We start from the raw sequence: 27,384 nt of genomic DNA on the forward strand, positions 1-27,384 counted from the left end.
TAATCAGCGTGTATCCCCAGCTGATTTCCAACAAGATAAATCAATGGGGAAATCTGGATAAGCTAAACCAGCGGCCTCCAACCTTGGCAACTTTAAGACTTGTGGACTTCAACTCCCAGAATTCCTCAGCCAGCTTTGTAATTATGAAACACATTTTTCAGTGCTGCTGTAACTTTGAATGATTACTAAGTGAACTGTCTTAAGTCAAGGACTATCTGTATCGTGGCAACTTTACTGTATTATTATTATTATTATTATTATTATTTATTGGATTTGTATCCCGCCCCTCTCCGAGGACTCAGGGCTGCTTACAGCATATGAAAAGAGGAAAACAATACAATTCTAAAACCCAATAATAACTGAAACAAGCAATCTAAAAACCCCAATTTAATTTTTAAAAACCAGTCATTTCTTTTCAACCAACATACATTACATTCAGCACACTATAAATGATTATGGGGTGGGGCTATAGTTCTTTAATATCTCCAGACCTTTATGTGACTATGAAATGCCAAAGCTTCACCAATCAGCCATTTTCTAGGTTGAAGACTTCTTCCAAATAAAACTAAGGAGAAATTTCTTGACAGTGAGAACAATTAATCAGTGGAACAATTTGCCTTCAGAAGTTATGGGTGCGCCAAAACTGGAAGTTTTAAAGAAAAGATTGGATAAACATTTGTCCAGAATGACTTGAGCAGGAACCTAGACTAGAAGACCTCCAAGGTCCCTCCCATCTCTTTTATACTGGTTTTAAGGACTATGCATATACAGTGATACCTTGTCTTACAAACTTAATTGGTTCCAGGACGAGGTTCTTAAGGTGAAAAGTTTGTAAGACGAAACAATGTTCCCCATAGGAATCAATGGAAAAGGGATTAATGCGTGCAAGCCCAAAATTCACCCCTTTTGCCAGCCGAAGCACCCGTTTTTGCACTGCTGGGATTCTCCTGAGGAAAACCCACCTCCAGATCTCTGTGTTTTTGTGATGCTGCGATTTCACTGAGACTCCCCTTGCTGGGAAACCCCACCTCTAGACTTCTGTTGCCAGCGAAGCGCTCGTTTTTGCGCTGCTGGGATTGCCCTGCTGGGATTTCCCTGCAGCAGCACAAAAACATGGAAGTCCGGAGGTGGGGTTTCCCATGGAGGGGAGCCTCAGGGGAATCCCAGCAGCGCAAAAACAGGCGCTTCCCTGGCAACAGAAGTCCAGAGGCAGGGCATCCCAGCGGCGGCAGTGGGTTTGTAAGGTGAAAATAGTTTGTAAGAAGAGGCAAAAAAATCTTAAACCCCGGGTTTGTATCTCGAAAAGTTTGTATGACAAGGCGTTTGTAAGACGAGGTATCACTGTAATTTAAAACTTAAACAGAATAATTCATTCTTCTTTCCAAATGATCTAAACCTCAGGAAAGACCCTTCCTCAAACAGGTGCCCTATATTTTCTTATATCCGTCTATATTTGCCTACAAACCATATCATTCTCAACTCAATTCATGATCCCTTGGAGCATCTTACAAAAATAAAATCCTCAAATAAAGTCCAATAAATCCATGCCCTCTGATTATCACAATCAAATAAATCACTTCAGGAAATGGACTGAACCTAGATCTCCTGAGACTTAGTCCAATATCTTCCTGCTGGGGAAAAAAAACCCCCTTAAAGTCTGAGAATCTTTTGCAAAGGAATTAAAACCAGATACAGTACTATGTTAAGTGCATTGATGCTGCTACAGAATTCCTTTTCTAAAGACAGTGGTAAGGATCCCTTTACTTCGACTCTAAAGAGACGGCCTGAGAAAGTTCCAAAAGCAACCCAAAAAGTGTTCTGGTTTCCGGTAGAAATTTAGCAATTACAAATAACTCTTATTAAATGCATTATATCATGAATAAAGAAACTCCATTTATTTCTCTGCTCTTCTGGAATTCAAACACATTTCATACAGGCACTCGGTCCGTTATCTCCCTTAACTGCATTTCTCACATTCCTTCTCCTTCTCCACTTAACAAGATTTATTTTCCTAACAGCACGATTTCTAAAACAGCAGCCATGACTGTTAATCAACACAGAATACTTTTGCTTACTTGAGAGTGGCAAGAAAAACATCCATTTTTCTCTTCGGCAATGTTGAAACTCCACCCTTCTTCCCCACTGACCCCCTGACGTGCCAAATACATCACTACAGTATTTAACCCATTCCTCTCCTTAATATCTTCTTCCAGACACCTGTTCTCTACGTTTTTGGGCCCTTCTGAATTTAGGGTTAACCCAGCAAATGTCTGATTCTCCCTCACTAGATCCTGAACTCATAGCCCCATCCTGTGGCTGGCCTCCCACCTGTTCTACTGCCTGTAACCCCGGGCCCCCCACTAATTCATAAACACTATCTGAATCCGAGTCCTCAATATCTTCACCATCCTCCAACTGACCAGGAGTATGTACAACAAAAAGTAGACTCCCAAACAATCAATTCAGCCAATGGATGAAGATCTGAACGTTTTCCATGCAAGCCGCTGTCAGAATTCCCAAATCTGAACCCAGCCAGTCCAGTCTTGAGCCAACTTCAAAAGATCTGGACCGCGATCGGCTTCCCTACAGAAGTCCTACCATCCCGCCATTTCCCTCACCCTACTCTTCAAACGTTCATACCTGGATGACACGCATGTTGAGGCCGGTCTCCTGTGCCAGCTGCTCACGGATGTGCCTGGTGGGTTTCGGAGTGGCGGCAAAGGCGGCTTTGAGGGTCTCTAGTTGCTTGGCTTTGATGGTGGTGCGGGGCCCTCTCCGCTTGGCCCCCAGGTTTTGGTCGTCGTTCTCATTACTGCCCACCTCCTTGTCGGAGATATTGGCGCTTTCCAAGTCCTTGGCATCATCCTGACTGGGGTCTTGTGAATCCGGGGACAGGCTGGGGTCGCTACCAGTTGTAGCTGCAAGAGGAAGAGGTAGAGGCATACATAAAAAGGGGAGAGAGATGATGTTACACGCATCCTACATTCATTGATATCCCACACTAATAAAACACAAACACAAATCTATGTTTATGTAGATCATCAGTATATACAGTGGTACCTCTACTTACAAACTTAATTCATTCCGTGACCAGGTTCTTAAGTAGAAAAGTTTTGAGAAGAAGAAGCCATTTTTCTCATAGGAATCAATGTAAAAGCCAATAATGTGTGCGATTGGGGAAACCACAGGGAGAGTGGAGACCCTGATTCCTCCCAGGAGATTCCTAGAGAGGCCCCACGGAGGCTTCTCCCCACCTTTTCCGGCCGTTTCCTCCCAGGAGATTCCTAGAGAGGCCCCACGGAGGCTTCTCCCCACCTTTTCCGGCCGTTTCCTCCCAGGAGATTCCTAGAGAGGCCCCACGGAGGCCTCTCCCTGCCGTTTCTGGTTACAGTTTCGGAGGCTTGGGTTTGTAAGTGGAAAATGGTTCTTGAGAAGAGACAAAAAAATCTTGAACACCTGGTTCTTATCTAGAAAAGTTGGTAAGTAGCGGTGTTCTTAGGTAGAGGTACCACTGTATACACACATACACCTACATATATGCATGCACACACAGAGCGTATGTATGTACGTCTGCATGAAGGGTGGGTTGCTTACTGTTTCATACCAATGTGCTGCATGCACATTGCGATGATGTGCACGCGCACGCCCCCAGCACAATTTTGCTTCTGCGCATGCACAAAGGGACAATTTTCCTTCTGCGCATGCTCAGAGAGCCAAAAATAGCAAAAAAAATTTTTTTTAAAGATGGCGGCGCGCACAGACCAGCAAAGACAAACCGGAACCGTCGCGCCAGCATTGCGCAATTGACGGGCCGCTACCGGAGCAGTGAACTGGACCACACTGGTAGGAACCAACCACTTGTATGCATTTATAACACGTAGACAGTACAATATATGAAATAAAATATTAAAGTAAGGTAAAACCATGATAAAAACCATCGTAATATGGCATCCCAGAGTCGCAATAGGATAGATGTTACAATTCAACATCTAAGAAAGGTAACCATCTATGGCAGGGGTATCAAATCCAAGGCCTGAGGGCAGCATCCGACCTCCGGGGTGCTTAGATGCGGCCTGCAGGGCTGCCCTGGGAAGTGAAGGACAGGCCCGCGGTGCCTCTGCCAGCAAAAACAGAGCTTGAGTGGGCCCACATGTGGCCCTTCTGAGCTCCGTTTTTACTGGTAGAGTGTCCAGGCCACCACAGGCGCCTCCAACACAACTGATGTCGAGCTGGCCACACCCACCTTGGCCCTTCCCCGCTCCCGAGGTCAAACAAAACCCTGATGCGGCCCTCAATGAAATCGAGTTTGAAATCGCCCCTGATCTATGGTATACCTCCAAGCAGCGTGCTATCGTAAATAATTGTAAATAACCTAAATAACAACGTGCTATCAAATACCATTGGCCTTCAGGAACGGTTAACAGAATGGTTAAAAGTCAAAGCAGATGATGACCAGTGAAGGGCTGCAAAAATTTTTACTACCACACTGTGGATGTGGCTTATTTTGTGGGGGTGGCTTGCAGCCATGTGACCAAGTGAGAGTAGCTTGATGATCATGTGACTGGGAGGGTGGCTTAAAGGTCATGTGACTGGCTTAAGGGTGGCCAATGTGACGTCACTCATGTCAAGGGTTTGGGTTAGGGTGCCTTGCCTCTCCTTGCCTCAAAGAGATACAATTTCCCTCTCTATTTACTATTAATAATAATAATAATAATAATAATAATAATAATAATAATAATAATTTATTAGATTTGTATGCTGCCCCTCTCCGTAGACTCAGAGCGGCTAACAAATTTTACTGAACATCCAAAATATACTATTTAATTCTATGTATATATGCCATATGTGTACATACATATTACACACAAAAATATATACTATATAAACCAGTGTTTCCCAACCTTGGCAACTTGAAGATATCTGGACTTCAACTCCCAGCATTCGCTGGCTGGGGAATTCTGGGAATTGAAGTCCAGATATCTTCAAGTTGCCAAGGTTGGGAAACACTGATATAAACTGCATATGTATATGTACACACACACACGCATGCACAACTCTTCTAAAATTATACACATTCAACCTCATTTACTCTGATAGGAAAAACACACCCAGAGCCCAGAAGGGAAAAAAAAGAAAAATATTCAATTTTTTTCTACCGGTTCTGTGTACCTGACCGTACCCATAGGAGCCCGTCACTGATGATGACCAACACGGATATTGCAACTCTCCTTATCTAAAAACTACAGAGGCAGCTATTAGAAATTTGCAATCATTCCCCAAGTGTTTCCGATCCCAAACTATTTCAGATCAACCCGTTCAGATGGCCCATCTTAACATAAGCAGAAGAAAGCTTGAATGTGGACAGAGTTTGTGAACAGGGAATCGAGGCAGGGTCTTGGGGTCAATACATTGGACTTGAGGTGCCACCTTTATTAAACAGCTGAGAAGAACTATCCATCTTCCCTCTGAAAACCTCACATTTCACAGTGGTTGTTGGGTCTCTAAGAATATTAAACATGGTAGATTGTGAAAAACTAATGTTCTGCCTCTCCCTGATCTCCGCTGGTTAAAACCAGTGGTGCAACTTATTTAATAGCCACCTTGCTTAGCGACAGATATTCTATGGTCATCGGCACTGATGCCATTAGCTAGATGGGTAATGAAATGTCTGGAAGAAAACAACCGAGCTCATGGGAACACCAAGGACCCCTCAGATCAAGGTTTTTTTACTTTATTATTTAAATTTTGTTTTTGATTTTGCTTAAATTTGTGGGCCACCCAACTCCAGTCGACTTTGGAGATGACCACAGCCTTGGATGATAAGCAGCCTTTGAGAATGGCAATACCATTCAGTTCCTGTGGATTTACCCACCAGTAATTAACACATATATTACAAATGTAGAAATAATGTAATAATAAAAATGCTTCGATATCAGAAACTTTATGTGATAGAGCAAAACTAAGCGTATTTATGGAATCAGCACATCAAACTCCATAAAGCAGACATACTGCATTGCCTTTGCTGATTATTTTTTTGTGTTGACCGGTGTAATTTAAAAATAAATAAAATACGCTCTGCCAGACCATGTATTAGATTTCATATAAAGACATCCCACCTTTCCTAAAGTTAATCTCTGTATCTCACTCCATTTTTTTTTAGTTCTTTAAACTTAAGAGAAGAAGGACTGTGTTAACAATTTCTCACATGGGAGTGACAATTGTTCCCAAGTCCCCAACCTCCTCCTTCCTCTCCCTCCCCACAAGCCTTCACACTTTACACGTGTACACACTGGCACTTGGGTGTGAAAACTGACCCAGGCACCTCTGTGTTAAGTCTGCCTGGCCAAACATTGGCCTGGCCTGTGAATTTCTTCACTGCCATGACCCAACGCCTGACTCCCACCCCAAAAATGCTTTCCAGCAAAATCCACATGGCCCGTCTGCCTTCTCTGATCTCCCTGGCATTTAAAATGCTGCAAGGTCCTGCCTGTCGGCGACTACTTCAGCTTCAACCACAACGACACAAGAGCACACAACAGATTTAAACTTAATATTAACCGCTCCAAACTTGACTGTAAAAAATATGACTTCAGTAACCGAGTTGTCGAAGCGTGGAACTCATTACCGGACTCCATAGTGTCATCCCCAAACCCCCAACACTTTACCCTTAGATTATCTACGGTTGACATATCCAGATTCCTAAGAGGTCAGTAAGGGGCGAGTACAAGTGCACTAGAGTGCCTTCCGTCCCCTGTCCTATTGCTCTCCTATATCTCCTATACCTTTCTTCTATTCCTGTATCTCTTCTTCTATTCTTTCATTGATATGTTCTATTACTATACCTTCTTTTCTATTATTTCTTAGATATATTTTACTATGAGTATCTCCTCTATAACCTTCATCATGTATTTTACTATGTGTATATAGATATATACCCACTAAAACCCTCATTGTGTATTGGACTAGATAGATAGATAGATAGATAGATAGATAGATAGATAGATAGAGATAGACAGACAAACAAACAAACAAACAAACAAAAATGGGGATCCAATTTTCGGTTCCCCCAGCGCCGCTTTTCCAAAAGGAAGAGACCCATAGACACCTCACGGCTTGCTCCGCCCCCCATAGTTTACAACCAAGTGTGGATAGCGAGTTACACATCTCCCCGACCCTTGTGATCCGCTTTGTCTGGTGTGACTTTAGTAATACACACACACACCCCACCACCACCACCACCAGCAAAGTAAAAGAAACAAACAAGTCGGCTGAAATCAGACTCGGCAAGCAACACCACCCCATCACTTCAAATATTTGTCTGACATTCAGTCAATCTTTCCGGGCCACTGAAGCTTTGATTCTGATCCGCGAGAAAGCTTACAGCCTTTTCTCCAATCCAGACTCCCCCCACCCCCCACTACCTCCCCCCTGCATTCCTAAATAACAAAATAGTTTTCTTTCCTAATTGTGATGCATAGAAGGAAGCCAAAGAAAGGGGAAATCACAAAGATAAAAGGAGAGAAAGGAGGGATGAGAAGGAACAAAACCCATGAACGACAAGAAGGAACGACTTTGCAGAAGACTGAGAAACGACTTAGAGGGAGAAGAGAATGAACAAAAGCCCATCCTAGAAGACAAAATGAAATCTATCTATCTATCTATCTATCTATCTATCTATCTATCTATCTATCTATCTATCTATCTATCTAGGCAATCTATGAATTTATCTATTTCTATTTCTCTCTCTCTCTCTCTCTCTCTCTCTCTCTCTCTCTATCTATCTATCTATCTTGGCAATCTATGAATTTATCTATCTCTATCTCTATCTATCTCTGTCTGTCTATCTATCTATCTATCTATCTATCTATCTATCTATCTATCTATCTATCATCTATCTATCTATCTATCTATCATCTATCTATCTATCTATCTATCTATCTATCTATCTATCTATCTATCTATCTCTGTCTATCTATCTATCTATTTATCTATGCTATCTATCATCTATCTATCTATCTATCATCTATCTATCTATCTATCTATCTCTGTCTATCTATCTATCTATCTATCTATCTATCTATCTATCTATCTATCTATCTATCTATCTAATCTATCTATCTATCCTGCTCAAAGAAATAAAGGGAACATTTAAACAACATAATATAACTCCAAGTAAAATCAAACTTCTGTGAAATCGAACTGTCAACCTAGGAAGCAACACTGATTGACTGAGTGTGTGTGTGTGTGTTGAAGTGTCTTTCTGATTCAGAGATACATTTTCTTCCAAATAAATACCTCTAGAATTAAATATGCAAGAAGTGGTTCTAACTTTTAAGGTCTGCTAAGGATTGAGCTGTTTTCTAAGCATGGCCGAGCTCTAAATTCCACATTATTATTATTATTATTATTATTATTATTATTATTATTATTATTGTTGTTGTTGTTGTTATTGTTATTGTTATTAGTTTAATTAATTAATTAATTAATTACATTCTGCACTATTACGGTTGTTTATTTATCTATTTTACTTATTCGTTACATTTATATGCCTCCCATTTTGCTATCAATGTTACAGTATGAAAAACAACAACAATATACTGTAATAATATATAATAATACTGTTGTTGTTGTTTTCACGTTGTAACATTGAATAGCAAGATGGGTGGCATATAAATGTAATTAATAAATAAAATAGAGCCAATAAACAACCATAAAAGTGCAGAATGTTCTATACGGCAGAATGTATAATATAATACAATACAATATAATAATAGTGTTGTTTCTTTGTTTGTTTATGTTATCTGATTTACAGGATTCAGGGTGTGGGAATCCAGTTCAAGACATTCCCTTAAATTCATAAAAAATTAACATGAAAAAAAATGCACACCTACAAGAAGAAAAGAAATAGAAAGGCAGTTGAGGATACGCCATCAACTATAATTAATCATGTCTCACAGGTCCTCATGCCAGAATGAATTGCTGTTGATATTGGTGCTGTTGTTATTATGATAATGTTTTTATTTTTACTGCTGGTATCCCTTCGAAGGAGAGATAATGTTGTAAGTGTGAAGGGTGACAAGTGATAAGGGTGATAAATTTGGGGAGAACATGTGGATTTACTGATCAGCTCATCAGGAATGTGTGATAATTTGACAAGGGTTCCCAATTTTGGGGGGTGCGATAGTCACAAAATCACACTCACAATTTATCCTTTGTTCATCCTTAATGTATCCTTAAATTTATCCTCACTTTATCCTTAACGTAAGAATGTATCCTTAAATTATACAAAAGAAATGAAGAAAGCTTTCCGGAAACAAGAAAAGGTATTTGGGATGGAAGGTATTTAAACTCTCACAGTCCCCTAAAATAAATCCATGGTATGAAAATATCACATCTTAAAGCTTCTCTTTTTTGGTATGGCTTTGCTCTCGAGATTCTAGGATAAAAACAAGGAAGTCTAAATCGTCTTCTCCTGGATTAAAGAGAGAACGGTTCAAATCACTTTCTGAGCTTTAACATCACTGCTTGATCTATGTTATAGGTTCACTGTCAGAATAAAATGGAATATCCCAGATAAGCCATCCTGAGCTCTTAAGGTTTGGGGTGGAGGGGGGGGAGAGAAAGAGGGTATAAATGTGAAGAATAAATGCACAACAATAGCAATTGTGGCTATTGTGCGCTTAGGAAATTCTAGATTTGGGATTTAATATTACAGTATAATGTAAAGTGTCCTTACTTGATTAAAATTGCATAGCAATTTAACATAATATATAAAAGGTAAAGATTTCTCCTGTCCAGTTTTGTATGGATATAATAATTAAACACAATTTAATATGTCTTCTCTTGATGGAAATAAGTAGGAGTTTCATGTATGACCCCTTCCCAGTTATTTATTTATTCCAACATTTCATCTTGCTGTTTCCTCACTCATTTCAAAAATATTTTCCCCCCCAGGACAGCATGCAATATATTTAAAATCTGCACTTTACTTTAAAAAACAATAAAAATAGAGTTTTAAAAATCCACAACATTGGTGAAAAAGACACAGCATGTCAAAGGGAGCAGGAATAAAATGAGATATGAGCATCATAGCAGTGTAAAAGATTTGAAAATGAAGTCCTGGCTAAAAATAAAGAAATAAAAGAAATAAAAATAAAAGAAATTCAAATGCCTGGAAAATTCAAAATGCCCTTTGTGGTTAAAAAGGTAAAGAAAAGATGGCTAAAATGAGCCGCCCGAGTCTTCGGAGAGGGGCGGCATACAAATCTAATAAATAATAATAATAATAATAATAATAATAATAATAATAATAATAGTAGTAGTAATAATAGGTGTGATTTACTAGGGAGGTTTTCCAGAAAGCAGGAGGGATTAGCAGGAAGAATCCCAGCGACCGGTTAGGTGCCACAGAGTTGGCCTTCTCCGGGTTCCGTCGACTAAGCAATGTTGTTTGGCGGGACCCAGGAGAAGAGCCTTCTCTGTGGCGGCCCCGACCCTCTGGAACCAGCTCCCCCCAGATATCAGAGTTGCCCCCACCCTCCTTGCCTTTCGCAAGCTCCTTAAAACCCACCTCTGTCGTCAGGCATGGGGGAATTGAAATTTCCCTTCATCCTAGGCTTATAGAATTTATACATGGTATGCTTGTATGTATGAGTGGTTCTTTAAATTGGGGTTTTTTAGATTGTTTTTAATATTAGATTTGTTTACATTGTCTTTTTATATTGTTGTTAGCCGCCCCGAGTCTTTGGAGAGGGGCAGCATACAAATCTAATAAATAATAATAATAATAATAATAATAATAATAATGAGTCAATTTTAGATATTCAACTCTTGTGCCCCAAATAGGGAATAAATTTAGAATCTTAAATTGCAAGGCCTTTGATTATCTAAAGCAGTGATTTCCAACCTTGGTAATTTCACTGATGTGTGGACTTCAACACCCAGAATTCTCCTGCCAGAATGCTGCCTGGAGAATTCTGGGACTTGAAGTCCATAGAAAGTAAAATTGCCAAGGATAGGAATCACTGTTTTCAAGCTCTGTCAGATGCACTACCGAATTTTACTTACTCTGTCAAGCTTGCAAATGTATTAACTGTCTCCTGATCTTGTTAATGGATTAGCAAAATCTTGATTTGGGAGTCTTCTATTCAAATAATGCTATTTGCACTTAGGATGTATTTATCTATGCTATTTGAAAGATAATTTTCAAAGGTGATGTGAAAGATAATTATTTGGTGAGCCAGTTTTGTCTAGCGGTTAAGGCATCATAAAGAAACCAGGAAAGAGGAAGTTCTTAGTCCTGCATTCTCTATGAAACCCAGATAGATGACTTTGGGCCAAGCACTAGCAGAGGTGAGTTCAAGTCCTGCCTTCCACAGGAAACCTGGATGGATGACTGTTGCCCAATCACCAGAAAACTCTAAATTCTAGTCCATGAAAGTCAGCTGGGTGATTTTGAGTCACTTTCTCTCTGCCCAACCCACCTCGCAGGATTCGGAGGAGAGAAATAAGCTGTGTGTGCTGCCTTGAGTTGCTTAGAAAGTAGTGAAAATGGGATCTTAAAAAATTAATAAATACAGGCAGTCCTCAACTTATAACAGTTCATTTAGGGACCGAGAGCCTCATTGGTGCAGTGGGCCTTCTCCAGTTCCCGTCAACAAAACAATGTCGTTTGGCGGGCCCAGGGGAAGAGCCTTCTCTGTGGTGGCCCCGGCCCTCTGGGACCAACTCCCCCCGGAGATTAGAATTGCCCCCACCCTCCTCGCCTTTCGTAAGCTCCTTAAAACCCCCTAGGCCTTTACAATTTATGCATGGTATGTTTGTTTGTATGTATGTTTGTTTTTACAAATAAGGTTTTTTTTAGCTGTTTTAGTATTGGATTTACATGCTGTTTTGTACCACTGTTGTTAGCCGCTCCGAGTCTACGGAGAGGGGCGGCATACAAATCCAATAAATAAGTAAGTAAGTAGGTAGGTAAGTAAGTAAGTAAGTAAGTATGTAAGTAAGTAAGTAAGTAAGTAAGTAAGTAAGTAAGTAAGTAAGTAAGTAAGTAAGTAAGTAAGTAAGTAATAATAATATTTCTGCTGATCACCGGCTGCCAGCAGTTTGGCAGATCGAATCTCAGTAGGCTCAAGGTTGACTCAGCCTCCCATGCTTCTGAGGTGGGTAAAATGAGGACCCAGATTGTTGGGGGCAATAGGTTTACTCCCTGTAAGCCGCTTAGAGAAAGAAGTAAAGCACTGTGAAGCAGTATATAAGTCTAAATGCTAAATGCTCAAAGTTGCAATGGTATTGAAAAATATGGCTCTTCATGACAGTTTTTCCCGCTTGTGATTGTTGTGTCATACCTATGGTCACATGATCAGAATTCAGGTGCTTGGCATCTGACTCGCATTTACATTTATATTTGCCGTGTCCCAGAGTGATGTGATCCTCTTTTGGGACCTTCTGACAAGCAAGGTCAACGAGCAAGTTAGATTAGAAACATAGAAGTCTGACGGCAGAAAAAGACTTCATGGTCCATCTAGTCTGCCCTTATACTATTTTCTGTATTTTATCTTAGGATGGATATATGTTTATCCCAGGCATAGTTTAAATTCAGTTACTGTGGATTTATCTACCACGTCTGCTGGAAGTTTGTTCCAAGGATCTACTACTCTTTCAGTAAAATAATATTTTCTCATGTTGCTTTTGATCTTTCCCCCAACTAACCTCAGATTATGTCCCCTTGTTCTTGTGTTCACTTTCCTATTAAAAACACTTCCCTCCTGGACCTTATTTAACCCTTTGACATATTTAAATGTTTCAATCATGTCCCCCCTTTTCCTTCTGTCCTCCAGACTATACAGATTGAGTTCATGAAGTCTTTCCTGAGGTTCACTTAACAACTGTGTTACTATTGTATTTTTTCGGAGTATAAGACACACCTAAAAGAAGGTGAAAACTTGGTGAGCCTTACACACTGAATGTAGTCCTGCCCAGCCTCTGAAACGGAGGTTCCACAGGCTGAAAAAGCAAGGCACAGAGCTCACAATGAAGGAAACTGTTGCTAAAGTTCACCTCTGTGAACAGTTGATTGAGGATATTCAGGAAGGCCAATTCACCTCCCCATCAACCTTTTCTAAATTTTTCTTTCCTAAAACTAAGATGCGTCTTGTAGTCTGAAACCCCCCCAGTAATTTATTTATTTTATTTATTCAATATTTATGCTGCCCTTCTCCTTAGACTCAGGGAGGCTTACAACATGTTAGCAATAGCACTTTTTAACAGAGGCAGCCTATTGCCCCCACAATCCGGGTCCTCATTTTACCCACCTCGGAAGGATGGAAGGCTGAGTCAACCTTGAGCCGGTGATAAGATTTGAACCGCTGACCTTCAGATCTAGTCAGCTTCAGTGGCCTGCAGTACAGCACTCTACCTGCTGCGCCACCCCGGCTCTTAACGACTTAACTTTGCTTAACAACTTAACAAAGAAAGGCCGTAAAATGGGGCAAAATTCCCTTCGCAAATCTTAGCAGCATAAATGTTGGGTTCAATTGTGATCAAAAGCAGCGGTGAAATGCTCCTGGTTTGCTTGCGCCTGTCAGTCGTCAGAGACCTGGTCGGGAAGGCAGCACAAGGGTCCACCCCGCCAACCCCATTTGGGTTCTTTTACCCTCTGCGCATGCGCAAAGCCTTCTGTGCATGTGCAGAGGGTAAAAGAACCCAATGGAGGGCATCTAGGTGAGTGGGCGAAACCTCGTGCTATCTTCGCGATCGAACTGGCAGCACTGTTGGGAGCAGCTCCGAGTCCTCGGAGAGGGGCGGAATACAAATCTAATAAATAATAATAATAATAATAATTGTTGTTATTATTATTATTATTACTATTACTATTACTATTACTATTACTATTACTATTACTATTACTATTACTATTACTATTACTATTATTATTATTATTATTATTATTATTATTATTATTATTATTATTATTATAGAAACATAGAAGACTGATGGCAAAAAAAGACCTCATGGTCCATCTAGTCTGCCCTTATACTATTTACAATGGATATATGTTTATTGCAGGCATGTTTAAATTCAGTTACTGTGGATTTACCAACCACGTCTGCTGGAAGTTTGTTCCAAGGATCTACTACTCTTTCAGTAAAATAATATTTTCTCATGTTGCTTTTGATCTTTCCCCCAACTAACTTCAGATTGTGTCCCCTTGTTCTTGTGTTCACTTTCCTGTTTCCTCCTGGACCTTATTTAACCCTTTAACATATTTAAATGTTTCGATCCTGTCCCCCCTTTTCCTTCTGTCCTCCAGACTATACAGATTGAGTTCATTCAGTCTTTCCTGATACGTTTTATGCTTAAGACCTTCCACCATTCTTGTAGCCCCTCTTTGGACCCCTTTCAATTTTGTCAATATCTTTTTGTAGGTGGGGTCTCCAGAACTGAACACAGTATTCCAAATGTGGTCTCACTAGCGCTCTATATAAGGGGATTATTATTATTATTTGCTGTCCCCAGGCATTGAATTATGGGTGTGCATGCACGATAGCACATCCATATGTGCTTTTGGCACCCGAGGAAAACATGGTTCGCCATTACTTTGCTACGCTTTTAACAAATAATAAAGCTTAAAATCCTTTATTTCCTGGCCCGGTTGTTCTGTTCTGGACCCAAAAGAACCGATTGCTTTGACACCTGACGCTGGACAAAGCGGAGTCCCACAGCACCTTTTCTGAACGGCAACTTTTATTAACAGCTTCGGTGAGCTGCGTTTCATTTAATCCAATGCATAGATTGGGTCGACGGCTGAATGCCTCCGATGAAGCCAGCGGCAGCTCACAAAAGCCGCTGCCTTTTAATAAAGTTTGTTCCTCAGACAACCTGCCATGGGACTCCGTGTTCTGTTTTGTTATAAAATAATGCCGATATGTTCTCCCTCCCTTTCGGAAAACCGCTGCCTTTTTTTTTTTGCCATCATAAAATAATCTTCTATATAGGGCAGGGGTGTCAAACTGAAGGCCTGAGGGCTGGATCCGGCCTGCAGGGTACTTAGATGCGGCCTGCAGGGCTGCCCTGGAGACAAGGAAGGTGTCAGGCCGAAACCACCATTTGATTTGTAGACTTTTGGCCTGCCACATAAACTGGCCTGCGGTGCCTCTGCCAGCAAAAATAAAGCTCCAGTATATGACTGCGGCCCTCCTGAGCTCTGTTTTTTCTGGCAGAGGTTTGCAGGAGGCCGTTTCAGTCGAAAACAGAGCTCAGGAGCCAGTGAAGGGCTGCAAAATTTTTTACTACTACACTGTGAGTGTGGCTTATTTTGTGGGTGTGGCTTGCTGGCCATGCAACCGGGTGGGAGTGGCTTCAAAATCATGTGACCGGAGGTGGCTTAAAGGTCATGTAACTGGCTTAAAGTTGACCAACTTGACATCACTCATTTCAAGGGTTAGGGTTAGGGTGCCTGGCCTCTCCTTGCCGCAAAGAGATACAATTTCCCCATCTATTTACTATTACTGAACGCCCAAAATATACTATTTAATTCTATGTACATATGCCCTATGTGTACATACCTATTGCACACAGGCACACAAAAATATACAATTCAACCTCATTTACTGTCATTGGAAAAACATACCCAGAGCCCAGAAGGGAAAGAATGGGAGCCCATCACTGTCAGGAGCCCATTTTTATTGACAGAGTTGTCAGGTCACCATAAGTGCCCCTAATATGAGTGATGTCGAGTTGGCTATGCCCACTGTGGCCATGGCCATGGTTAAACATAACCCTGGTGCGGCCCTCAATGATATTGAGTTTGACACCCCTGATATAGAGGATCCTTGATGCTCTCGGAACTTGTTTGTTTTCTCGCTGTTTTATTACCAAACTAGGTAACTTCATCAGTGTTAGTAGGGAGTGACAGTTTGCACATTCTATTATTGGCCTGTCAGTAGTAGTGGGAGTAGCCTTGGAGGTTCTTTGGTTGGTTGGTTTACGTCTAGCTCGTTTGGAATAATGTTTGCTTCTTGAATGTTGGCCTAACAATGCTATAATACCAATTATGAACATTTGATCAATGCTCAAGAAGTATAAAAAATACCCCAAACAAGCTAACAGTAAACAAGCTCCAAAACCATTTTCAACCCCACGGACAGGGCAAGCCGCCAAAATATAAAATGAAAGCAAACTCCCATTCCGTCACTAGCACTGGTGAAGTTACCTAGATAGGTAATGAAAGGTCTGAAAGAAAAAAATCAACGTTCAGATCGTGCAGAATGCAGCTGCGAGAGCTATCATGGGCTTTCCTAAATATGCCCATGTTACACCGACCCTCCACAGTCTGCATTGGTCGCCGATCAGTTTCCGGTCACAATTCAAAGTGTTGGTTATGACCTACAAAGCCCTTCATGGCATCGGACCAGAATATCTCCAGGACCGCCTTCTGCCGCACGAATCCCAGCAACCAGTTAGGTCTCACAGAGTTGGCCTTCTCCGGGTCCCGTCAACGAAACAATGTCGTTTGGTGGGACCCAGGGTAAGAGCCTTCTCTGTGGCAGCCCTGACCCTTTTGACCCAACACCCCCCAAATATGAGAGTTGCCCCCACCCTCCTTGCCTTTTGTATGCTCCTTAAAACCCACCTCTGTCGTCAGGCATGGGGGAATTGAGACTTTCCCTTCCCCCTAGGCTTATAAAATTTATGCATGATATGTCTATATGTATGATTGGTTTCTTAAATTGGGGTTTTTAAATTAACTTAAATATTAGATTTGTTTACATTGTCTTATTATTGTTGTTAGCCGCCCCGAGTCTACGGAGAGGGGTGGCATACAAATCTGATAAATAAATAAATAAATAAAATCAAGCTTGGAGAGCACCAAAGACCCCTCATTTTAAGCTACCAATCAATAATCTCCTTTTTTAATAAAAACAAAACAAAACCCTCCAGTTTAGGTCTTCCGTTATATGATCCAGTGCAAACTTTGATCTGTTGGATGTAAAATTCTTTCTCTTGCATTCCAGCTCTGAGCCAGAAATTGGATTCAACAGCTGAAACAACCCTTTTTCATTTCAATGATTCTCACGGTTTCCCCTCTGTTCTCCTGTGACTTTGTTAATTACTGTATTTTGGTTTTTCTGCCTTTGTAAAGGCATCCCACCCCTTGACGCGGTTCCATTGTTTGATGTGGTGTTTGGAGGGTACATTAATTTGAGACACAGAAAGGTTGTTGCTTGGGCCAGGGGTCTCCAAGTTTGTGGACTTTTTGTGGACTTCAATTCCCAGAGTTCTGGGTGTTGAAGTCCACAAGTTGCCAAGCTTGGAGACAGAGACAGAGCTGCCAGTCCGTATAAACCCGCCTTCCTCAACCTTGACAGCTTTAAGAAGTCTGGACCTCAAGTGATGCTGACTGGGGAATTCTGGGAGTTGAAGTCCAGACTTCTTAAAGTTGAGAAATGCTGCTATATAAACGATACCGAAATAAATAGGTTAGGGGTTTTGTGTCAGGAAAAGACCATGCTCTGTGCTAACAGTTTGAAAGTCTGATAAAGGAGAAAAATCAAACTCCCAAAGGAATGCTAGCATTGGGCTTTGGGTCAACTATCTGCAAGCCCACACAACTGTCAAACGTATTTATTTTATTTTATTTTATTTTATTTTATTATTTTATTTTATTATTTTATTTTATTTTATTATTTATTTTATTATTTTATTTTATTTATTTTATTTTATTTTATTTTATTTTATTTTATTTTATTTTATTTTATTTTATTTTATTTTATTTTATTTTATTTTATTTTATTTTATTTTATTTTATTTTATTTTATTTTATTTTATTTTATTTTATTTTATTTTATTTTATTTTATTTTATTTTATTTTATTTTATTTTATTTTATTTTATTTTATTTTATTTTATTTTATTTTATTTTATTTATTTTATTTTATTTTATTTTATTTTATTTTATTTTATTTTATTTTATTTTATTTTATTTTATTTTATTTTATTTTATTTTATTTATTTCTATGCCACCCTTCTCCCGAGATTCAGGGTGGCTTACAAAATGTTTAGAAATCTAAATAAAATTACGTTCTATAAAACTCGCAGTTAAAAATTTAGACAAACCAGATTCATACGTCATGCAACCAACATTCATTCATTGGGTGGGGCAAAATATCAGAGTTTCAATGGCCCCAAGCCTGCCGGCAGAGATGGATCTTTAGAGCTTTACGAAAGGCAGGGCGAGTGGGAGCAGTATGAATCTCTGGGAGGAGTTTGTTCCATAGGGCCGGGGCCACTACAGAGAAGGCTCTTCTCCTAGGCCACGCCAGATGACATTGTCTAGCTAGCTGATGGGACCTGGAGAAGGCAGACTCTGTAGGACCTGACAGCCATTGGGATGTATAAAGTTTTTGCAGTCTATAGGTTTTCTATAGTCTATATTCCCAGATAGACTGCCATGGACTCTGAGAGTTCTACTTAGCTCTGCAGAAAAATTTGAATCTATACCCCACCCCTTTTAGCTAATCTGGTCAGTTCTTCTAAACTTGGGCTCGGTTTCACCAACACTGGAGCACATAATGGTTGGTTATGACCTATAAAGCCCTTCATGGCATCGGACCAGAATATCTCCGGGACCGCCTTCTGCCGCACGAATCCCAGCGACCGGTTAGGTTCCACAGAGTTGGCCTTCTCCGGGTCCCATCGACTAAGCAATGTCGTTTGGCGGGACCCAGGAGAAGAGCCTTCTCTGTGGCGGCCCCGACCCTTCTGGAACCAGCTCCCCTCAGATATCAGAGTTGCCCCCACCCTCCTTGCCTTTCGCAAGCTCCTTAAAACCCACCTCTGTCATCAGGCATGGGGGAATTGAGACTTTCCCTCCCCCTAGGCTTATAGAATTTATGCATGGTATGCTTGTATGTATGATTGGTTCTTTAAATTGGGGGTTTTTAGATTATTTTTAATATTAGATTTGTTTACATTGTCTTTTTATATTGTTGTTAGCCGCCCCGAGTCTTCGGAGAGGGGCGGCATACAAATGTAATAAATAATAATAATAATATAAACCGAATACCTTTTTGTCACCTTAGGAGGTTTGAAACCAAGAACTGCCTTTGATACCTAAACCAAGCGTAATCTGTTCGGAGGAAGGTCTCCCCAGCCAGGAAAATGCCTCACCTGAGTGCAAACTGTTCTCTTTGGCAGAGTTGCTGTTGCTCAGATAATCTTCTTTGCAGACAAATTTATTCTCGTCGATGATATAAAGTTCCTCGCCGGTCGACAGTTGTTTGTTACACATCATGCAAGTGAAACAGTTCAAATGAAAGACTTTGCTTCTGGCCCTCCGGACCAAATCGCTGGGAGAGATGCCCTGCGCACAGCCCGCGCACTTGGTACCAAAACACCTGGATGGAAGGGAACGGGAGAGAGAGAAAGAGAGAGGGAGGGAGGGAAAGAATGGAAGATAAAGGGGAAGGAAGGAAGGAAAAGGAGGAAGAGGATGTGAAGAAGGAAGAGGGAAGAAAAAAAAGGGAAGGAGGAAGAAGAAAAGAAAGGGAAGGGGAAAATAAAGGAAAGGAAGGAAAAGGAGGGAGGGAGAGAGGAAAGAAGGAAGGGAGGAAGAGGGAGGGGGAAGAAAAGAAAAGTAGGAAAGGGGAAGAAAGGAAAAGAAGAAAAGGAAGGAGGAAAGAAAAAGGAAGGAAAAAGGGAGAGAGGCAGAAAAGAAGGAAGGAAGAGAGGGAAGAAAAGGAAGGAAGGAAAAGAAGAAAAAGGAAGGAGGAAAGAAAAGAAAGGAAGGAAAAAGGAGGGAAGGTGAGAAAGAGGAAAGAAGGAAGGGAGGAAAAGAAGAGAAGGGGAGGAAATAAGAGGAAAATAAAGGAAGGAAAAGAAGAAAAGGAAGAAAGGGAAGGGAAGGAAGGAAGGAAAAAGAAGGGAGGGAGGGAGGGAGGGAGGGAGAGAGAGAGAGGAAAGAAGCAAGGAAGAAAAAAAAGAAAAGGAAGGAAGGAAAGGAAAAGGAAGGAAAAGGGGAGGCAGGCAAAAAGAAGGGAAAGAGGGAGGGAGGAAAAGGAAGGGAGGAGGAAAGAAAAGAAAGGAAAAAGGAAGGAGGGAGGGAGGAAAAAAACAGATCACCAGTGAAATTGATAAGGAAAGAATTTTGATTCAGATCAACCATTTTTCTGGTTTAAAAGAAATTGAAGAGGGATAATCGTAACTCCAACCCAATGGGACCTGCCAATCCACCCACCTGGTGCTGTATCTCAGATCTCTGGTGCCAAACCCCCCCCCCTTTATTTACTGGATTTACATCCTCCTCTTTTATTTAGAAGCTGAAAGAAGAAAGACTATCACCTCTCTTATCTGCCTCCCCCACATGCCCAACAATCCTTCAAGGCTAGGAATACTACCTGGCCCAAAGCCACCCACCTCAGTCTCAGTCTTCCCAATCCCAATTTCACAGAATAATAGAATTAAAAGGGACCTTGGAGGTCTTCTAAGCCAACCCCCTGCTGAGGCAGGAAATTCTACACCATTCCAGACACATAGTTATCCAATTTCTTCTTAAAAACCTCCAGCATTGGAGCTACCCCAGTTTCTGGTGGCAAGCTGTTCCACTGGTTAATTGTCCTCACTGTCAGGAACTTTCTCCTTAATTCCAGGTTGCTTCTCTCCTTGATTAGTTTCCACCCAATCAATTTGGCACCTACCCACCAGCAATCTCCCTCACTACCAGTAGTCAAGGCTGTAGGATTTGGAGAGTTATAATTTAACGCCTTTGAAAAACACACATTATTTGTGAGGAACAATAATCAAAGGAACCACATCTTGTAGTGTCTCACCAGGGTATGTAAACTGAATCCTCCTCTACAACAGAGGTAGCAAGTTACAACTTTGAACCCCTTTTATCGATGTTGGCAGAAGTTTCTTGGACTTTTAGTTCAGCCTTATCAGAAAGGTGCTACCTCTATTACAAATGAAGGAATCAAATGAGACACACACTTTTTCATTGTTTTTAATTGGGGAGAAGAAATGCAGGATATTTATACTGCATGTTTTTATACCTCAGCAGCTCTAAACAGAGCTGAGCTGCTGTACCTTTGGTTCATAGTTACTATTCTACTATGGCAGGCCAAAGTCTCTAACTCCAAATGATGGCTTCGGCCTGACACTCTAGCTAAGACTCTGTGCAGTTTGGAGAACCCCCAAATCCCACTCCTGGCTGGCCCTTCCCACCCCTCCCTTCCCAGGAGTACCCACGCGGCCTGTTTTGGTTGCAAATAAGTGTAGGCCACGCGTGGAGGCTCAGGAAGAGTGAAAAACAGGCCTACCGGAAATTCGGGAAGGCCGGAAATGAGCCCTTTTCCGGGCTTCCTGAATTTCCAGTAGACCTGAATTTCCAGTAGGCCCGAATTTCCGATAGGCCCAAATTCCGGTAGGCCCAAATTTCCAGTAGGCCCATTTCTGGCCTCCAGAGGGCCTCTGGCACCTGGGGAGGCCGTTTTCGCCCTTCCAGAGACTTGAGTGATGCCTCCGGAGCCCAGGAAAGGCAAAAATGCCCCTCCCCATGGTGCAAGAGGCTGGCTAGGCCACAACCACCATGGCCACACCCACCCAGTAACCTGGCAGAGAACCCCTGGCTAAAATTTATGAAGCCCACCCATGGCTCTAAGCTATCTGGACTTCAACTCCCAGAATTCCCAAGCCTGCACACTTTATGCTCTGTGGGCCTCAAGTCCCAGAACCCCCCAGGCTTCATGCTTGAAGCTAAGTGGACTTCAACTCCCAGAATTCCTCAGTCAGGTTGTTTAAAATGATTAAAAGGTGATTGAAGGACTTGTGACTTCAGACACATCTTAAGGAAAATTCAACACATCTTAAAATTGCTAAGGCTAATAAATACTGTTATAGATAGATAGAATAGAATATAATTTTATTGGTCAAGTGTGGTTGGGTGCATATGCTCTCGGCGTACATAAAAGAAAAAGATAGATAGATAGATAGATAGATGGATAGATGGATAGATGGATAGATAGATAGATAGATAGATAGATAGATACATACATACATACATACATACATACATACATACATACATACATACATACATACATACATATATTTCACTAGTAAATATTATCTCAAATCAAATTGCTCTGGCTTTGGTCTCTTTTTAAAGATCTATTTCCTTAGGTTTTGTCAGCTGAAGGCACTGGAGAAAAAACACTATGAACTTGTCTGGTTTTTAAAAATAATCTTTTTTCCTCTTTCTTTGTCATAGCAGCCAGAAGACACAATAATAATAAATAAAAAAAAATTAAGGAAGGGTGAAATACAGCTAGGGGGCAGCACCGAGCCAACATTGGCAAATTTCAGGAAGAGAAACTGAACTGAGCCCAGTTAATATGTAATAGACACCACCAGGAGATCCCAGAGCCATGAAGAGAGTCCAGAAAACTTGCAAGAAAAAGGAAACAGCAAAAACGCTTTTGATATATTTTGGTACTGTTTCCAAAAAACAATTTCCTTTTTGGGGGGTTAAAAACAGAAACAGGACGATAATGTGACATTTTTAAACATACATAAATACTGTAAATTATGTTGCTAGGTGCACGTTCACTCAAAGGGGAGATTTTCCATCTGCCTGCTACAGAAAAATTATATACACACACACACATATACTGTATATATGTGTGTGTGTATGTGTGTGTTTTGGCTGAATTTGAAAATTGAAGGAGACTAGGGATAGATCTATTTCGGCCTTATTTTGGCCTCATCAGCTAGCCATACCCTCACTGGGATTTGAACCTGCTACCTTTGCCTTGTAAGGTAGAGAATTAACCTCTAGGCTACAGTATCCAATGCCTTCAGATCTGTACCAGGGAAGGGTTACATATTTTTGTGTGATTTGACACAAATATATATAAGTGTATATATATATATGTTTATAATATAACATATTATATGTTTTTGCTGAATTTTTAAAATTAAGGGAGACAAGGATAGCGCTATTTCGGCCTTGTTCTGGCCTCATCAGCTAGCCATACCCTTACTGGGATTTGATCCTGGGGCTTCTGCCTTGTATATATATATATAAATAGAAATAGGCTTTCTGCTTATTAGCACCAAATATAAAAAGGAGATGAAACAGTGTTTCTGTTCCCAAATAATACGATCTATGGTGCCCACTTTCTAAGAGCAAGGGGGGCGAGAAAGAAGAAAAATTCAATATAAAATAGAAGCCCAGATACAATGTTATTTTATTCTTTTTCCCCCTGATCCAACAAATGCTCATAGCAAGAGGTAAAATAGCAAAAGACAGTAGAACAAAAAAAAAATATTCAAAAGCATACAATTAATGCTTCAATCCATTAACCAGTAAGAATCTGGTGATACGAGATGCTTTTTCTAAATACCAATAAAATATGGCTTAAACCAGGCCATCCTGCTAAACTCAGGAAGGTTTTATTTGCATGTATATAGCATGTTACATGAACCCAAAGACGGTATTTTGATCATTCCGATTTAGAGGTTTAGCACCGAGCAGTCATAATGGAATACAAATTACAGTTTCCATTACATTTAATCAAATGCGCGGCGCTACCTACTTACCAATAATAAAATCCCCGTGTCCGCAAGATGTATTTATTTATTCATTTGTTCATTGCATTGATGGCCCTTCTCTTTTTCCAGAGCGCAATTCTCTGAATCAATTCCCTTGTTTTTTTCTTTCCCCAAAAAACAGTTATGCGAGACTCTCTCTCTCTCTGTTTTATCCTGTGAAAACAACCTTGCTGGGTAGGTTGGGCTGAGAGTTGAGCAACGGATTCAAAATGACTGTGGAGCCCCCTGTGGCTCAGGAGGAATTAAAACAGCAAGAGGTTTTGTAGTAGAAATGTTTTAGAGGTTTCTATTTAGTGTCTTCAATCCTAATGGAAAGAAATCTGCTCTTTGGAAGAGAACAGATCCCGAAATTCAACCATTTGAGCTACCAAATGAGAAGAGAGGACTTGTTGGAAAAGACCGCAATGATGGGAAAGATAGAAGGCCCAAAGGAGAAGGAGATGGCAGAGGATGGAGATGGTTAAAGTCGTCCATTCAATGAACGTGAATTTTGGCAAACTCTAGGAGAACATGGAGTATTGGGAGAGATGCTGTGGTCCATGTTGCGAAGAGTTGGACAAGACTTTGTGAAGCTTCTTCTCCGGTAATATTGTACTGCAAACTAGTGAATACAAAACCTTTGCTAGACCAATTCTCGAATATAGCTCGTCTGCCTGGAATCCACACTGAATATCAGACATTAATACAATTGAACGAATCCAGAGATACAGTATTTCATGAAAAGCGTACTCTACTCCTCTGCTCATAACAGAATATCCTTTGCCACCAAGCTTGAAATTTTGGGCCTGGACAACCTAGAACTACGCCGCCTATGGTCTGACCTAAGCATAGTACACAAAATTGTCTGCTACAATATGTCCTACCTGTCAATGACTACTTCAGCTTCAACCGCAATAATATATGGGCAAATAATAGATAAAAGCTCAAGATGATGTGCTCCAAACTCGATTGCAGAAAATACAAATTCAGCAACAGAATGGTCAACACCTGGAATGCATTACCTGACTCTGTTGTTACATCCTCAAACCCATAAAAACCTATTGTCTGCGGTGGACCTCAGCCTGTTCCTAAGAGGTTTGTAAGGGGGCGTGTATAAGCAACCAGCGTGCCTACCATCCCTGTCCTATTGTCCTTATTTATTCATAGTCATTTTCTGTGTACATGGCCATGTTTATACTTATGCCTCTTTTCTCCTACATGTTTGACAAACTAACTAAATAAAATAAAAGAAAGACTTAGCAACAACAACAAATCTATTGTCTTGTTTGGTTTGTTCTTGGTGACCATTTTATTCATTTGCATGTATATCACACGTGGACTTTTTATTCCACTAATATATACACTGCTCCAAAAAAAAAATAAAGAGAACACTCAAAGAATACATCCTAGATCTGAATGAATGAAATATTCTCATTGAATATCTGTACAAATTGAATGTGCTGACAACAAAATGAAATTGATTGTTAATCAGTGTTGCTCCCTAAGTGGAAAGTTTGATTTCACAGAAGTTTGATTTATTTGGAGTTATATTCTGTTGTTTAAGTGTCCCCTTTATTTTTTTGAGTAGTACAGTGTTCCCTCGCTTTTCACGGGGGATGTGTTCCGAGACCGCCCGCGAAAGTCGAATTTCCGCAAAGTAGAGATGCAGAAGTAAATACACTATTTTTGGCTATGAACAGTATCACAAGCCTTCCCTTAACACTTTAAACCCCTAAATTGCAATTTTCCATTCCCTTAGCAACCATTTAGATTATTACGTACCATGTTTATTTATTAAAGTTTATTTTTTAAAAAATTATTAAAAGCAGATTAAAGTTTGGCGATGACATATGACGTCATCGGGTGGGAAAAACCGTGGTATAGGGAAAAACCCCGCAAAGTATTTTTTAATTAATATTTTTGAAAAACCGTGGCATAGACTTTTCGTGAAGTTCGAACCTGCGAAAATCAAGGGAACACTATATATTTTCATAGCTTTAATGTATTATTAGCTATCCAAAGTTTACATTTGCTAGGGTATCAATCAATGGAATGATTGGACGGCTGAATGATTCAATAGTTCAATCTATCAGTCTCTGGAAAGAAACAGCCCAAAGTGGAATGCCTTGAGCATGTTTTGGTCACCAAACTTTCTAAATCCTGCGTGAGCTCAGATTTTTTTTACAAAGTGGTTGGATGATACAGTGGTGGTGGGCTCCTAAAGGAGACAATGACTGGATATTGGAGGTCTAGCTGCATCAATCTATTCAGCCAGAAAGACAAATCACTGTTAATCTGGTCTACCAATCCATAGTCCATACCTTGGAGACTCCAAACCTTGATGATCCTGGTGGACTTCTGGAAATTAAACAAAGTTGGACTTGCCTAAGGTGTGTTAAGAGACCACCAGGAGATTCGCAAGCTGTACATTAGATTCTGTAGTCTATAGGACTTCTGAATCTAATATACAGATTCAGTCTATAGGACTATACCAGTCTATAGGACTATAGGAAAGTGAACACAAGAACAAGGGGACACAACCTGAGGTTAGTTGGGGGAAAGATCAGAGGCAACGAGAGAAAATATTATTTTACTGAAAGAGTAGTAGATCCTTGGAACAAACTTCCAGCAGACGTGGTTGGTAAATCCACAGTCACTGAATTTAAACATGACTGGGATAAACATATATACATCCTAAGATAAAATACAGGAAATAGTATAAGGGCAGACGAGATGGATAAACCCTCTTCTTTCCTATCTTATCTATGGGGGTAAAAGTAAGGTGCATGACTAGGCCAAAAGAGGAGAAAGAAAGAAAGAAAGAAAGAAAGAAAGAAAGACTGAGAGCACATGCACCAAAGACAAATTCCTTGCGTGTTCAATCATACTTGACCAATAAAAAATTCCATTCTGTTCCATTCTATTCTATTCTATTCCATTCCATTCCATTCCATTCTGACAACTGCAATCAAGCCCCTAAAAGCCATGTGAAATTTCAATAAGTTTATTTATTTGTTAAATTATTTCTTGCCCATCTTCCCATGGGGAAGAAGTTTTGCATTTGGGGCATTTTCAGTGGCATCCATATTTATTCCTTACCAGTTTCTAACCCCTGCCCCCCCCCACAATTTAATATACCTATAACAACTGTATAATGCATATAAGTGTAGATTTTATTTCAAATTTTATCAACAGGTAAGCAACTTGATCCCCAAAGCCACAAGATTCCCCCCAAAAGCTTTGGGTCTCCTTTCCCCCACCCCAAATTCTGATCCTAGTTGCTGAAAATCATTGCTTTATTTTCCTTCCATTCTGAAATGGGAAACTCTTTTTTTTTTATGAGCCTAGGTGAGGCAGCTTCAAAATGGGAACTTCTCCACAACTGGGAAACATTCAGGTAAAGAGACCAACAAGAAATTCAGGAACTGACTCTGAAAGTGCTCTTATTTCTAGCAGCATGTTTCTTACGGTCTTAAGTGCCAGAAACCTAGCACAAATCGAGAGATGTTGATATTTTCAATGGTTTGTTGCTGTTTTTCTGGGAACCATGCATGAACCCACCCACAAGAAAGGGGAAGGGGGCATAATTGCAACCTTAAAATATATTAAAGCCATGAATAAGATTCTAGAAGGCAGTAATTTTCAGCATTAAGCAAAAATCAAGAACACAGGGACATAAGCTCAAACTGACAGGAGAGTGGTTCAAAAGTCGTGATAGGAAGCATGAATTCACAGAAAGAGTCATGGGAGCTTGGAATCTACTTCCAGGAGAAAGAAAGAAAGAAAGAAAGAAAGA

General features: G+C 40.4%; 1 protein-coding gene across 1 annotated transcript in view; it reads right to left on the reverse strand.

The window, feature by feature from the left end:
* LHX1 (LIM homeobox 1) overlaps window positions 1-23,632 on the reverse strand; it is a gene marked incomplete at its 5' end in the record, with an annotated part of 68,061 nt that extends 44,429 nt beyond the window's left edge. Inside the window, 3 exons of the mRNA XM_070730791.1 lie at window positions 2,641-2,918; window positions 19,170-19,396; window positions 23,598-23,632. Of these exons, the coding sequence (XP_070586892.1) occupies window positions 2,641-2,918; window positions 19,170-19,396; window positions 23,598-23,632 (540 nt within the window). The remainder of the gene's footprint in view (window positions 1-2,640; window positions 2,919-19,169; window positions 19,397-23,597) is intronic.
* Window positions 23,633-27,384: the final 3,752 nt, after the last annotated feature.

Source organism: Erythrolamprus reginae, chromosome 1, assembly GCF_031021105.1.
Source record: "Erythrolamprus reginae isolate rEryReg1 chromosome 1, rEryReg1.hap1, whole genome shotgun sequence".
NCBI classification, from domain to species: domain Eukaryota; kingdom Metazoa; phylum Chordata; class Lepidosauria; order Squamata; family Dipsadidae; genus Erythrolamprus; species Erythrolamprus reginae.